This window comes from Solanum dulcamara, chromosome 4 (genome assembly GCF_947179165.1).
Source record: "Solanum dulcamara chromosome 4, daSolDulc1.2, whole genome shotgun sequence".
Lineage (NCBI taxonomy): Eukaryota > Viridiplantae > Streptophyta > Magnoliopsida > Solanales > Solanaceae > Solanum > Solanum dulcamara.
In genome coordinates, this window is record NC_077240.1 from 3828681 (window position 1) to 3845158 (window position 16478).

The following is a 16478-nucleotide window of genomic DNA, read 5'->3' on the forward strand; positions in this document are numbered from 1 at the left end:
TTTTTTCTTTTTGGCTCTTCCCCTTCATGCCAGATTTTACTTCTTTTTTCAAGAAAACCATTAGAATCCAGTGTCTATATGGAATACTTTTTCTTCTTCGTCTAAAGAACAATTTGGTGCACTCAAATTTTAGTTAGGTATAGAATTCAGAAAAAAGTTTGATCAAAATAACTTATTATATGTAGTTTTATTTTGTATTTTTATTAAAAATTGCTTTTAAAACTTGTATCAATGACCTTCTGAGCACATAACAATATTTTTTTCTTCTTCATCTAACTTTCCTTATTCTTTAATCTATTTTATTATTATCTATATTTTTCCTTTGCTTCAGTTAAATTATCTAGTATTGGTAGTTTGGTACCATTTTGTTTTTGATCATTATTATTATTTGTTTTTAAATTACTTTATCTGAATCAGGATCTTTTCAAAATAGCCTTCTTTATAAAATAAAAATAAAATTTGCATACATATATGACATCATTCTTTTTATACTCTACTTATAAAACTATATTGAAAATATTATTATCGTCTTCTTCATCTAACTCCAAATGTATTTATAAAAATAAAATTTGCATACATATATGACATCATTCTTTTTATACTTTACTTATAAAACTATATTGAAAATATTATTGTCGTCTTCTTCATCTAACTCCAATGTAAAGTTGTATATGAGGCTACTCTATTCTTGAAAGAAAAAAAAGTTCAAATATCCTCTCCTATATTCTAAATGACTTTTATTTGCCCTCCTTTTATATGTTGGATTCTAATTATTCTTAATTTTTGAACTAAAAAAACTCTTTCTTCACCTATTAAACCCCAAATCATAAATAACATAACAAATAACTAGAAATTATTTGTTTGTATTCAATTTCTTCAATGCTTCACGCATTTGTGACTAAATGAATTCAAAAGAAATAATGTCTTTCTTGTTTGAAGCAATGATTTTTTTTGGTCAAAATCAATGAAAACAAGCTATAGTTGATTCAAGATCTAGATTTAACTTTAGTTCTTCATGATCATCCTTTAATAATGGTGGATCTTTAGAAATTCAGCCCCAACCATTAATAAATTCAGATGGAATGGGTCTAATATTCACATGTACCAAAAAATCAATGTCACTTATTTAATTAAAGTCGTATATATAACATTTCATAATGCACCCTCCATTCATTTTTACTTGTCATTTATTTCTAAAATAGATTTTTTTGTTTACTTGTCACTTTTGACATATCAAAAAAAATATTTTTTTTTATTATTCTTAGCATTAAATATTATTCTTCAAATCATTTTTCAATACCTAATACTCCCTTCGTTCCTATTTACTTGTCAAATATTTTCTAATTTAATTTTCATTTTTATTTGTCAATTTTGACTAATCAAGAAATGACAATTTTTTCTTCATATAACCTCAATTTATTAATATTGAGTTAATGTCTTTGAAAAATATTGTGAGTAAATATGTTTAAAACTCTATCAATTAATAGGGATAAAATGGTAAACTCACTATATCAATCATTGTTTTCTTAATCAGTGTGCCGAATCAAAATTTGACAAGTAAAAAGAAACGCAAAGTACTAAACATCAATTAATAGGAATAATATAGTAAAATACTTATATTAATAATTGTTTTCTTGATGGGTGTGCCAAGTCAAATAGTGACAAGTAAAAATGAGCGAAAGAAGCATGTTTCATGGAGATATTTTTAACCACAAAAGACAATCAAGATCCTGTAAATGAAAAGAGACATATTTTTAATTCAAAAATTAACGTTAAAGACAATCATGATCCAATAAGTGGAAAAATGAAATATTCAAGTCATTTTCAATATGTTAAGAGAGTATTTTCGTTTTTAGAATACTCAATTTCTCTAACATCAAGTATGAGTCATGTATCCAATAATATAATTTTTCTTAAAGAATCACATTAATATAACTAAAAATATGTGTACGAGTTGTAAAACAAAAGATAAAGATTCATTAGGCAAAATATTTACTTGAATTAGACACAATCCAAATTATTTATCTGAATTAGACTAATGACCTAAACTATTTATCTGTCTACCCCTTGTTCTATTTACTGAACCACTACTTCTTCATGCTTGATATCATCGGAGTATATATATACTCTGATGGTATCAATTAGTAATTAAATAGTTTTTCACTGAAATACTGCATATATATATATACACGTACTCTAATGGTAACAAGAAATAATTAAGTAGTTTTTTCTTTGATACCATTAGCAGTGGCGAAGCCAGAATTCTGAATAAGAGGGTTCAAAATCTGAATAAGTAGATACACAGGCTAGTCGAAGGGGATTCGATATTTACTTTATATACATAAAAAAATTATTTTAACCATATATAAATAGTATAATTTTCTACCAAAAAAATTCAGATGAACTCCTCGGCACAAGGCCATCAGAGTATATATATACTCCGAAGGTATCAAACAATAAATGTAAATTAATGATTAAAAATAAGAGGGTATAAAAGTAAAAAAAATAACTGCTGGTAAATAATTTCTCGATACAAGTGTTCTTTTCCATTTTGAAAATGATGATTGATGGTTCTTGGGTCTATTACAAAAAAAAAGTTAATGTGACTTACCTATTGACATTAATTGTTTGAGGCTTTTTTTTGTCTCACAAAAAAGTGAACATATTAACTGGAAAGTGTAAGATTTGAACACTCTTTTTTGGTAAGATAGAGAAAAATCTCACACAATTTTTCCTTGAATTTTTTCCTTAACCGACACCCAATATCCTAAACACTTTCAAATGCAAGTATATAAATATATCATGTATTTGTAACATAGATTTTTTCCCCTTAATCAACACCCAACCCCTCTATTTTCCCTTTTTCCAGGGAATTTTTTGCTGGGGAAATTATCTTTGTTTGGTTGCATTTCATGTTTTTAAGGCTGTCATCTTACAAATAGGACACAGATTCTTCAGCATTAACCACTGGTTTATGCAGCTACTATGGAATTCATGTCCACAATCCAACATGCCCATGTCATCTCCAGTAGTGTATTCCTCCTGATAAAAGTAAAAGATAGACGACGAGATTTATTCAACAATAGTCCTCTGGTAATATCAACTAATTACAGTGTAAAACCATTGGAAAGAGTCTCACCCGACATATACAGCAAGGCTCCAAATTTGACGATAACCCTCCATATATTGGCTCATGCTTCCGCTGTTTCATACGTTCCAAAATGGTTTCTTCACCCAATCCGGTGTTCACATTTCCTATATGTTCTTCCAATGCCAATAATTCCTAAGGAATGCGAGTAGAAACAATGGATGAATGAACACGTTTACAATTTGAATAGAAAAAATTAAGCCTTCAAAGATCTCTGGTGTGTAATTTACAGATCTCTTATTTATAAAAATAACAATCTCCTGAAATCAAGATATAAAACTAAAAACAAATTTGTAAAGGGTTACAAATATGAGAAATATATTATGAAATTTAATGATATCAAAACACAACCATATGTACCTCATACGACATATTATCAACATCGAGCCTCATGCCTCTATGTCTATCATGCAACTCAGCCATGCCGTTGACAAATGGATCAAGCATCATATAATCCTGCCAAAAATAAAAAATAAAAAAATTGAACTGGTGTCTGCTAAGGACCCAAAATTCCATTACCATTAACAACCATATAATAAGGAGATATGTCTAGATTAAGTGAGCTTCCTGCTAACAAGGGATCAAGATGTGAATCCTTCATAATCCAGTCAGATGCAATTAGGTTTCATCATCTAAAAACAAATAACTGGCCACTAAGAACTTAAAATTCTGGGATAGGATGGAAAATAAGAAAATAAACATCTTAGTAGGGAGAATATTAGGTTAAAACTAAAAGAAAGGCTAAAAATAAGGATATTGCATCATTGAGAAACTGCTGAGAAATATTTTTCTTCGAAATCACCTATGCAAATTAACGAACGCCTACGAGTGTGGGAGAGATCCGGGTCAGGGAAGGCTAAGACGGCGCCTAAGGCTCGCACTAGGTGCAAACCTTTTTTGGCTGAGCTGCATCATACTTGCTGGTACTGGATTGATTCTTAAATCTTTGCTTGGTTTAGGCAGGTACGTGTTAATAGGCTCCTTAAGGCTTTTCATTATGTATACAAATTACTTAGGTAACCTTATATTTCACCTCATTGAAATGAAGAGAAGAAAGATAGGTAACCCGTTTTCCTTCTAGATTCAATGGCTGGCTAGATTACCATCTGGAGAAACATCTCTCTTAAGCCTATGGAGCACGACTTACAAGCATCATCAACCAAATTCTGACAAACATTTTTCACCCAAAAAACCTAATTGGCAGTCTAGTAAAAGTATCACTCGTCGAAAATAAGAATATATAGGCAATTTGTTGTCCTTCCAGATTCCTGTGGCTGGACAGGTCACTATTCTGGCCATATATCTACCCCTAAAGCTTATGGAGCAAAGATTACAAGTAAAAGTAATTATGTTTGACTTTTCACAACTCAGCAAATCCATAGATTTTTCAGCATCACAGTGTTCATATCATGAACTAATATTATTCAAACAAAGTATAAGTGTAAACTAGCTGAACATTCATTGGGATATCATAAGGATCAAAACAAAACCTCGGATCGCCTGTTCTCACCCCTCCGCATGGCATGCAGGACTTGACGAATCTGTTGAATGCAAGCAGCAACATGTAGTAAGTAATGAGACAACTAACGGTAGGTCAAAAGTATCTCAAAGGAAATGCAAGAAGCAACATAAAAACAGCTTGATTTATTTAAAAGGTGAACTTGACACAACAAAAATCCAGGACAAACTGAAGTCATGCTACACCCAATTACTGGAAAATGTGAAGCGATAAAGTATCAGCTTCTGTAAAGATTAAGGTAAAAATTGTAGGTGCTACGATTCACATTCATTGTGACGATAACATTCATTCTAATTTCCAAGCTGTGGGGAACACAGTTCTAGAAGTGCATAGGTATCTGTGAGAAGTGATCATGTAGTAGCTTTGTTATTATTTAATACAATGTTTGGTAGTGTTTTCAAGGTATGTATATATTAGGTATACATCCTATTCGGTATTATAGGGTAAATAACTAATACATAGAAACCCATGGTATAAGCAATACTGGGTTTATTAATACATGGATAAGCAAGGTTAACCTTGAATACACCAAACCAAACAGTGGATAAGAAATAATCCTCACATAAATAATCTCGGCATTACTAATACACCCTATTCAGTAGTACTATTCTTATACATCATACCAAACGACCCCTTAAGGAAATCGCAGTCCTTAATCCATCCAGAAGGTATACTCACCTGCTAATTGTCAAAAGAACTATAAGGAGGCTTTTGCTACTGTTCATGTGTGATACCAATACTAGCACTTAAAGGTTGGGCCAGCACATTATCCACTAATCCTAAACTAAACACTAATCAAATAAGCAACTAACGTAACCGTCTACATAGCATCACAAGATGAGCAAGTAAGAAAGAAGGTGAACACGAAAAAGTAGATGGAAAGGAAGAAATCTTCAGGAAGACAAAATAGTTATTTATACAAGAACAAATATTTATACTTTCAACAAGCCAGATACAAGATGAGAACAGTTGAAAAACATTGATGGCCAAACCAAAGTACAACAGTTTTGATACTATTTCATACACAAACCTCCTGAACCATTCTGTGGCGACCCTCGATATCAGAAGCTAAACCACGCCATCCATCCACATCATTATTTGGAAAATCGACCATCAAAGATGATATAAGGTGGTTTCGATGATTACGACGGCTACTAGATCCCCGGCCACTAGATCGCAATGATATCTCTGCCTCCTCCACAGGACAAGCAGCTGAAGATAGCAGTGGAAAATGACCTCTCTGACTTCCAGACTCGGACTCAACAGATGGGAGGAGAGTCCAAGGAGAAATTTCTGAAGAACTACGATTGCTACTGGTTGCTAAGTTTTGATAAGGTGTCCATGCAGTAGGAAAAGTTTGCATACTTGGCCCATGGCTGAGTGCAGAACTAGAAGGCGTGTTTCTGGAATAGATTCCATTTGAAGTAGCTAAACTCCAATTAGTGGGATCCTGTACCATATTTCCGGTCTCAGTAGCAGGAACAAATGGAAGAGGTTCCCCATTATTTCTTATTGAGCTCCGGAAGTTAGCTTCATCTTGTAGTGCAGTAGATCTATCAGCAGAAACTACATTTGAACTTGATGAACAACCACCTCGTGAATTAGGAGATACATTCCAAGGAACTGAATGAAAACCACTTGGATCACCAGAAATGTGCATTATGCCAGAATGGCTTCCTGAATTACCTGCATTCATTGGCTGTGAAATTGGTTGTCTGGAGCCTAAATAATTAGATACTGAAATAGGCTGAGGAGTCACAAGAGTAGAGCCAACACTAGAATGCCCTAAATCGGCCCCAGTTGGCAGTAAACCAAATGTAATTGTATCATGATTCCCAACATTTCGTCCACTCCCATAAATTCTGGCAGAGGTTTTTGCAACTCCACTAGCACTTAGAGGAAGAATTATGTCAGAAGCAGCCACTCTTGTACCAGCCCTATTTCTTGGATAAAGGTTTTCCAAGTGATAAGTATTCTGCACACTTGCAGAGACTGGTGATATGTTTAAGCTGCTGGAAGCATCATATTGAGTTGGAAAATTGTGGGGTATAATGTTCTCAGGTTGTGCATTGGAGCTTGAACTTCTACCAAGAGACTGCCCAGAACTGCCTTCAAGGACCTTGCGCTTGCAGGATAAACTCCAAGTACCCATGGAAGAACGTGATATATCAGGGGGCCCGGCACAATAACTAGAACTACCTGAAGAAGCACCAGCATTGTAAGAGACACCAAAAGCAGGACGCTCCACTTCCAATCTGCTGTTAGAAGTGTAGACAGTTGGAGATACACTTGGTCTCATTGCCAGCCGAGTGTCACCATTGTTGTAGATGCCACTTAAGTTAGCATTTACAGGACTGTGAGCCGAGGCAAGATTTGGTAAAACTGTAGGGTTGCCAATCAGATGGTTTCCACCATATCCACTTGATGAACTCTCAGGATGGAGGACATTGGATGGTCCAAATCGCGTTTCTTCTGACTTTGGATTAGTCAGGACATGATTAGTTGATGAAGAAGGCCAAGCATGTCCTATTCTAAAATGACTAGCATGTCCAATGCCATTCAAATTGGCACTGGAGCTCGACTCACCTTGATCCCGCGCACTGCAGTTCTGTGTGTTATAACTAATACCATTAGCACGTCTAAGACTTCCTTTAGCAGAAGAAAGCATGGAATTCGATAATCGATCCTCCACTGGATTTAGTAAGTTATCCCAAGGGGCTGTAGGATCTCCAGAAGCATTACTAGAAACAGATCCCTGATCAAGATCGATAGTTTCTGGAAAGGAATCTAGTATCCTTCTGTTCCGTTGCATCTTGGCCAATTACGACAAATCAAGGCCTTGAGTGCACTAGTGAGGAAATTCTGTCATAGAACAAAATTAACAATAGTTGATAATCTTGAAAAGGTTAAAGTATAATATCACTGGAGAAAAATGAAAATATAAGAAAACCTAAATTGGTTATATAACATCTGATGCACTAAGATATTAATTGCAGCAGCGGATAGAATCAGTTCACAGCAATTACAAGTCGAGCAAAAGCCAAATGACACAATTGGTAAAGCAACTGTTAGTTTCAAGCTTCGCTTTCGGCCTCCATCAGAATAACTAAGTCACCTCATGCAGGGCACAAGTACCACAAGGAAACTCTTTTTATAGGGTGAACATTTGAAGCATGTTTTAACAGTTCTGAGGTTTAATTTATGCTTAATTTCCAGCTCATCAGTTGATCAAGGTTTCAGCTTATTGTTTAAGTTTTTAGATTGACAAATAATTTGGTCTATTCTTGTAGTGGTTCCAGAGAGAACTTCTTTAATAGGTTTTTAGTTATGTTAACTGCTTCCTAGATTATTTTTGAGTCCTAATTGACTTAGTATGCAAGAGCAAGCTTATTTCAATGATGAAGTAGTTCTATAAGTAGGTCAGAACAAGTTTTTCAATCTACAAATTACTCTTTTAGTGTTCTTAATAAGTAGAGCATATCTATGAGAATTGTTTGTTAGTTTCAGAGCAAGCTTTATTGCCTTTTTGGTGCTTCTGCAGCCTTGCCTTAGGAGGTTTACCTATAAGGAATTATATACCTTATCCTTGATAAGTTTTACCCATAAATAATTCTAGGTGGGTCCAAGACTCCTTCCTTTCCTCTCCCTGTCTTCTTCTTCTTTTTTATCACTCTTCTCCTTGTAGCTACTGCCCACATGCTACTTCCAATCTGCATCTGAACCAGTCCAATATTTCTCCCAACATTTATCTTTTACCTTCACAAAAACAGCAGCAATACTCTGCTTGTTAAATCCTTAGAGAGAAACATGAAAATTCTCTAAACTCTAAACCACAACAACCAGTAATTTTAGTTCCAACGGTGCCATCCTTATGCCTCCCAGCTATAATTAACAGCCACTAGCAATAAGTTTCAATATGGCCTTGAATACAACTACTGGAAACTTTACAAGCAGAACCCATATTCATCAACTAATGATGAAATAAGTTATCCTTCAAAGATAAAATAAGGCTACAAAGAATGATGTGAAACCTTCTGATTAATAAGTAACAATCCAACTACGATTATCAGCAGCTTGAGAAAACATTTTTCCATAGACATATAGCTTACATGAGAAACTGTTCAGTTACTTCAAATTTTTACTTTGTTCATAAATGTAACAAAAATTTTTACTTTGTTCGCAAATGAACACAAGTTCTCACTTATCCAATGAAGATTACCTTTAGATACTCCACCAAAATATTAGCCTGTAAAATGTTGCTTCAGACTGTTTGAATTTTCTCATACATGATATTTACAACCATTTAATCGCTTGGTTCTGCAGCTTGATTGGTAAGCGTGGAGTTGTGACAATGATTCTACCTAAAAATTGTTTGAGCGCCTAAATAAAAACAATTTACACAGGAGCTACTCATAATGCTTACCATGCTACGTGAATAGTGCCAGAGATTGATGATGAAAGATAAAGTAAATCTTTTTTATCTTATCAGCATTGTGGGAAAAAAATGGTTCCAGACTTCCACCAAATACAAGCATATTTTCTAGAAGAGCCAAATTTTCCCAAGTCTGTCATGTGACCAGGAGGTCACGGATTTAAGCCTTGAAAACAGTCTCGGGTAGAAATACAAGGTAAGGCTACGTACAATAGGCCCTTGTGGTCGGGCCCTTCTCCGGACCCTGCGCATAGCGGGAGCTTTAGTGCACCGGACTACCCTTTTTTAGCCAAATTTTCCCAAGTATGAAAGACCAACTTAAAATTAGACAACTAAACAGACACAAATGGGAGAGTACGGTTAATTCCAAGAATAATAATCTATACCCCCAAGCTATGACTAAGAATCGTTGAATAGAATAGACTAAAAAGAGTAAAACATGTTTTAGACCTTCATTGGCAAAGGTGATAAGGAAAGGTTAACTTAGAGCCTATTTGGATTGGCTTATTTTAGGTGCTTTTAAGACAAAATAGTTTTTAAGCACTTTTGGAGTGTTTGGGTAAATTAAAAAAGTGCTTATAAGCACTTGATTTTAAGCTAAAATGTTAAAAATAAGCAAAAAGCCATAAGTTAGAAAGTCACAAAAAAAAAAAACAATCCAAACAGGCTCTTATTGTGCATGTTTAACACAAACTATTCTTTCCTTTCCCCACAAAAGAATACTTTTTCAATAAATACCACCAAATAGTAAGAATAGAGTTAACAATAACTAAATAATAGTAATGAGGCAGTGCCACTTCCTTACTATTTTTGGACAAAATCATTGTTCAAATTAAAGAAGTTCACTAGAAAATAAGACACTTGATTCACATCTTGATCCATGGCTGACCCATCCTCACCGAGCAAAAGTGGAACCACTTACATATAAAAAGTACTTAGGGGTTGTTTGGTATGAGAAATAAGCAATAATAATCCTTTGTTTGGTTAGGGTATGGGTATTAGTTAGTCTAGGGATTATTTATCCCGCCATTTGTATCACAGTGATGCGATAAGTTATCACATATATATGGTAGGATAACCCTCACCCGTTTAATTACATAAACAACTAAAAAGTTGATACCTCACGCCTTGTATAGAAAAAAAATTATTATGCAGATAAAAGTTTAATTTCAAAAAGTACGGACTGTAATAAACACATAAATTTTCACAATTTAGTAGATATCCTAATAGTAAGTTATACAACAACTACTCCTCAATCTCAAACAAGTTGACAAGAACAAATACGTATTGGTCCCAAACAAACTCGGATTAGCTTCATGAATCCTCGATGACCAATTAAATTCATTGCAAAAATCAAGTCGTAAATATCACGGAACAAAGTATAAGAAACTTGTATTGATACGCCTAGTATATGAACTCCATTAAATTGCAGATCCACAGTACAAAAAGAAAACTACCGAAAGAAAAAATCAACTAAAAAGGGTGTTATCGGTCAGTAACAATTATTCAAGAAAAATAGATGATAAAAGCTGAAATTTCATAGGAAACAGAGACATATATTCAAGAAAATTAATGGGTCAATAAAGATACCTGAGAATCAGATGATCGGTGAAGTGACGGAATTTTCTGGGTCCAAAATTGATTTATTTTATTTTTTCTTTGTTTTGGGGTTGTGGGCTTTGCTTTTTCTGTATAGAAAAAAAAAAAAAAAACTATGTCTTCATAGAAGATGAAGGCTTGGTTCTTGGTTCAGGAAAATAGAGAAGGAATGAAAAATGGGCAGAGAGACTTTCTCCTAAGGGCCAAGTTTTAATATTTGGGAAGTTTTAAAAATTTAAAAATTATTCTAAACTTTTATATTTTATAAAAATATTTATTATTTATTAATTTTAAATAATATTTATCTATCAATTTACTTTATTAATGTGACTAACTAATATTATTAAATAATATTTTTATATTTTTTTTTGAAAAAAATAATTTGAGTGACAAGATTGAGAAAAAAATAATTTATTTTTAATGCGATTAATGTATTATTCGTGCACATATTGTTATTTTGTTATTGATTGTTATCAATTACTATGTTATAAGATTTTTTTAATGGAATATGTTCATTATAAAATCATAATACAAACTTATAGTTTGAAATAATATTTTTGAAACAGTCAAATATTCTTAAAAAAATTTATGACCAAACGCATGATAAAACTTCACTCAAAAATAACTTACCAAGAATATTTGAAAATTTGGGGCCAAACACTAGCTAATTAGTTTGGCTAACCCGATGACTTAATTGATCGAATCGAATTGTACCAAATCGCTTTGAATTTCTTTAAATAAAAATGATGATTTTTATATGACTTTATAATCGTATCAAATAATTAGATTGATTTTTTATTTTATAAAATTAGGCAAAAAAGTAATTAATTATGCCTATAATATATGTATAAAATAGATTATATATAACAATTTTAAAAATAATAAAATATAAAAAAAATTACTTTAGACTCATGATAATGAAAATGACAACATAATTAACACTCAAAATCCTAACATTAAAGCTTCTAACATCTTGACTCTCGAGTAATAATTAGTAAGTTACAAGATATTTTAATAATCTTGGATCACAATCTACAAGTTATTATATATTTTTCCTCTTTTACAATTTAAGTTTCTCTTGTTGACACTTAAATTAAGTAAACTCAAATCTTGAGTTTATCTTGATTGATATTTTTCTGCTAATCTAAATTATATTGGTTGTTTTTACATAATATTGTCTTACATTGCAATCAAATTAAATATTGCTAAAAAAAAAGATACATGTTCGATGTGAAGAAATTGTCCGTATCATATGAAAGAATTATATAAAAGAATAGCTAGTTGAGTACTATTATTGACTAATTTATCTTTATAAATATATATATATTTAAAAATTTATGATCATTAATTTTTATTTATAAAAAAAAATAGCTATTAAACTTGTGCCACTATGCAATTACAAGCCTTGAAATGGCTAATTCACGTTATTATTATGAGTGATGAATTAATAAATATTCGTACTTGGAAAATATAATCTCCTGTACTAAAATATAATTTTACCTTTCAACATAAGATATTCAAATAAAAATTCAAAATAAATCGAGTGTCACCACAAGTATTAAATATCAAATGAAAATTAAAAAAAGAAGTATATGACGATGGACAAGAGAGAAGGGAATAGTTGTCTATGGAATGCGTCTAATGTTCACGTATATCAATAAATCAATGTCATCTGTTTACTTAAAATCCAAGATGTTACATTTCACAATATTTCTAAGGAGATGCATTTTTAAACATAAAAGACAAAAGTATATTTTTAATCCAAAAATTAACGTTAAAGGCATTATGATCTAATAGGTGAAAGAAAAAAAATATTTAAGTCAATTTCAATATGCTAGAAAACATTTTTTATTTTTATAATAATCAATTTTTTCTAAGCGTTGAGTATTAGTCATGAATCCAAGAACATAATTTTTCTTTAGAACCACATAAATATAACTAAAAATATGTGTACGAGTTGCAAAACAAAAGAAAAAGAATCAAATTTTTGAAACGATGATTGATGGTGAGTGGGCCAATTACGAAAAAGAAAAAAAAAGACTCAACAGTTATGACATTTATTGCAAGAAAAAAAAATTCATGTTATAAAATAAACTAACTTACCAAATTAATAAAAAAGATAAACAGTAAAAATGGAGAGAATTTCAATGTATGTATTACAATCTGTGTAAGGCTATTTATAGCCTGAAATGTTATGATGATATGAGAGAACAATATATATTTTTTAAGTGGGTTCCACGAAGTGGAACATCCACTACTTTACTTTACTTTCATAACACTCCTCCTTGGATGTCCACGTGTAATGTGTCTCATTAAAACTTTACAACAAACAATATACATAGTTATTCTGAACATCCATAGATGTTGTGCCTCGTTAAAACCTTACTAGAAAAAACCCAGTGGAAAAAAACATAGTAAAGGACAAAGAGTATACACTTCTAGTAATACGCCTTGAGTGTTGTCTCATTAAAAATCTTATCAAGAAAACCCACTGAGATAAAACATTGGTAAAGGGAAAAAGAGTACAACGCGTATTTTACTCCTCCTAATGAAAACTTCATTTGATATTTTGGAGACGACGCATTCCAATCATATATCTTAGTTTCTCAAAAGTTAATGTTGGTAATGCCTTTGTAAATAAATCTGCAAGATTATCACTCGTACGAACTTGTTGTACATCAATATCACCATTCTTCTAGAGATCATGTATGAAGAATAATTTTGGTGAAATATGTTTCGTTCTGTCTCCTTTTATGAAGCCACCTTTCAATTGAGCTATGCACGCAACATTGTCTTTGAATATAACTGTGCGTACTTTGACATCATTTTTCAGGCCGCATCTTTCTTTGATGAACTGTATCATCGATCTCAATCACACACATTCTCTACTTGCTTCATGAATTATTATTATTTTAGTATGATTTAAAGAAGTAGCAATAATAGACTACTTTGTGGATCGTCATGCTATAGCAGTTCCTCCGTGTGTAAATAGATAGCCTATTTGAGATCGAACTTTATGTGGGTCTGATAAATAATCTGCATCTGCATAACCAATAAGGTCTGCACAGTCTTTGTAAGTATAAAACAAACTCATATCAATGGTACCCTTTAGGTATCGCAAAATATGTTTGATATCGTTCCAATGTCTTCGCATTGGGGATGAACTATACCTTATCAGCAAATTAACAGAAAATGTTATATCAAGCCTGGTTGCGTTAGCAAGCTACATAAGTGCACCAATAGCACTGAGATATGGTACTTAGGATCAAGAAGTTCTTCATTCTTTTCTCGAAGTCGAAATGGATCTTTTTTCCACTTCAAGTGATCGAACAACCATTGGAGTACTTAGTGGATGTGCTTTGTTCATGTAAAATCGTTTTAATATTTTTTCAGTGTATGCAGATTGGTGAACAAAGACCCCTTCTGTTAAATATTCAATCTGTAAACCCAGACAAAGTTTGGTCTTTCTAAGGTCTTTCATCTCAAATTCTCTCTTTAGCTATTCAATCGCCTTTTGGAATTCTTCGTGGGTTCCAATGAGATTTATGTCATCAACATAAACAGCGAGTATGACAAACTTTGATTTTGGTTACTTAATAAAAACACATGGACAAATGACATTATTTTTATAACCTTCATTTATCAAGTAGTCACTAAGGCGATTATAACACATACACCCTGATTGTTTCAGACCATATAATGATCTTTGCAATTTGATTGAGTACATCTCCCGAGACTTAGTACATGCTTCAGGCAATTTTAATCCTTCTAGAATTTTCATTTAAATTTCATTATCAAGTGAACCATAAATGTAAGCTGTAACTACATCCATTAGATGTATTTCAAGATTTTTATGTATAGCTAAACTGATGAGATATCGAAAAGTTATTCCATCCATAACAGGTGAATATGTTTCTTCATAGTTGACCCCGGGTCTTTGAGAGAATTCTTGTGCAACAAGACGTGCCTTGTATCTTACAATTTCATTTCTCTCATTTCGTTTTCGCACAAAAATTCATTTATAGCCAACTGGTTTTACACTTTCAGGGGTTTGGACTACAAGTCCAAAAACCTCAAGTTTAGCAAGTGAGTCTAAATGTGATTGAATTGCCTTTTGCCATTCTGACCAATCACATCTACATCGGCATTCTTCGACGAATTTAGGCTCAAGACTTTCACTATCTTGCATGAAATTAAGTGCAACATTATATACAAAAATATTATCAATCGTAATTTTTGATCGATCTAAATTTATCTCATACCGGTAGAACTTATTGAAAGTTCTTCATTCACTTGAGTCTCGGGTTCACTGATTTCTTCAGGAATACCAAAATTACTCAAATCTTGACCTTCTTCAGAAGGTTCTCTTGTAGTATCATCTTTATTATTTCTCACGCTTCTCTTTCTAAGATTTTTATTCTTTGAACCCAATGGTCTACCACGCTTCAGGCGTGTTTGGGATTCAGAAGCTATGATACTAGTAGATGGTCCTTTTGGGACATCAATCCGAATAGACACATTCACTACAGGGACATGTGACTTAGCTATCCATTTCAAATCAGTAAATGCATCTGGCATTTGATTTGCTATTTTCTATAAGTGGATGATCTTCTGGACCTCCTACTCACATGTGCGGGGTACGTGGATCAAAATGAGATAGTGATAAAAAATTTCATGCAATTTCTCTTTTGGGTTCCTTTTTCTCTCCCCTAATTGCGAAAAAGTTGTTTCATCAAACTGACAATCTGCAAATCGAGCAGTAAATAAGTCTCTTGTCAACGGTTCAAGATAGCGAATTATGGAGGGTGAGTAAAACCCAACATACATGCCCAACCTTCGTTAAATGCCCATCTTTGTACGTTCTAGTGGTGCTATAGGTACATATACCGCACAACCAAAAATTTATATATGGATTATATTTGACTCATGACCAAATACTAATTATGACAGAGAGTATTTATTATAATTTATCGGTCTGAGACGTACAAGTGCTGCTGCATGTAAGATAGCATTATCCCAAACAGTAATTGGCGATTTTGTTTTCATAAGTAGAGGTCTTGCTATCAATTGTAAGCGCTTAATAAATGACTCTGCAAGGCCATTTTGAGTATGAACATGAGTAACAGGATGTTTAATTTTTATCTCAATTGATAACCAATAATCATCAAAAGCTTGGGATGTAAATTCTCTGGCATTATCAAGGCGAATAGCCTTAATTGGATAATCTAGAAATTGCGCCCTTAATTTTATTATTTGTGCTAAAAACTTCGCAAACGCCAGGTTGTGAGATGATAAGAGTCACATATGAGACCACCTTGATGATGCATTTATTAGGACCATGAAATATCTAAACAATTCACTAGGTGGATGAATAGGTCCACATATATCTCCATGTATACGCTCTAAAAAGCCAAGAGATTCGATGCCAACCTTCAGAGTTGATGGTTTGGCAATTAATTTGCCTTGATAACAAGCAGCACATGAAAATTCATCATTGGTAAAAATCTTCGGGTTCTTTAATGGATGTCTAGTTGATTTTTCAAGAATTTATCTCATCATTGTTGATCCAGGATGACCTATTCGATTATGTCATAGCACAAATATATTTAGATTAATAAACTTCTGGTTTACAATCAAATGTTCTTCAAGTGCACTAATTGTTACATAATATAGGCTAGACGACAAAGTTGATAATTTTTTCAAAATATATTTCTAGCTCGAGACACTCTTGATTATACCAAAGTATTCAATATTCATTTCATTTAGTGTCTCAACATGAT

At 32.6% G+C, this 16478-nt stretch overlaps 1 protein-coding gene across 3 annotated transcripts; it reads right to left on the minus strand.

The window, feature by feature from the left end:
• Nucleotides 1–2491: 2491 nt before the first annotated feature.
• LOC129885567 (E3 ubiquitin-protein ligase MBR2-like) lies at nucleotides 2492–10871 on the minus strand. Of its 3 annotated transcripts, XM_055959891.1 has the most exons (7): nucleotides 10690–10871; nucleotides 8247–8423; nucleotides 5698–7529; nucleotides 4639–4689; nucleotides 3509–3604; nucleotides 3140–3283; nucleotides 2492–3042 (listed from the first exon to the last, which is right to left on the minus strand). In XM_055959891.1, exons 3-7 carry the CDS (start codon nucleotides 7477–7479, stop codon nucleotides 2911–2913), a joined length of 2205 nt encoding a protein of 734 aa, XP_055815866.1. In that variant the 5' UTR covers nucleotides 7480–7529; nucleotides 8247–8423; nucleotides 10690–10871; the 3' UTR covers nucleotides 2492–2910. The 3 variants fall into 3 exon arrangements, with proteins under 3 accessions (XP_055815866.1, XP_055815865.1, XP_055815867.1); XM_055959890.1 differs by lacking the exon at nucleotides 8247–8423; XM_055959892.1 differs by lacking the exons at nucleotides 8247–8423; nucleotides 10690–10871 and adding an exon at nucleotides 8887–9075.
• Between the last annotated feature and the right edge of the window lie 5607 nt (nucleotides 10872–16478).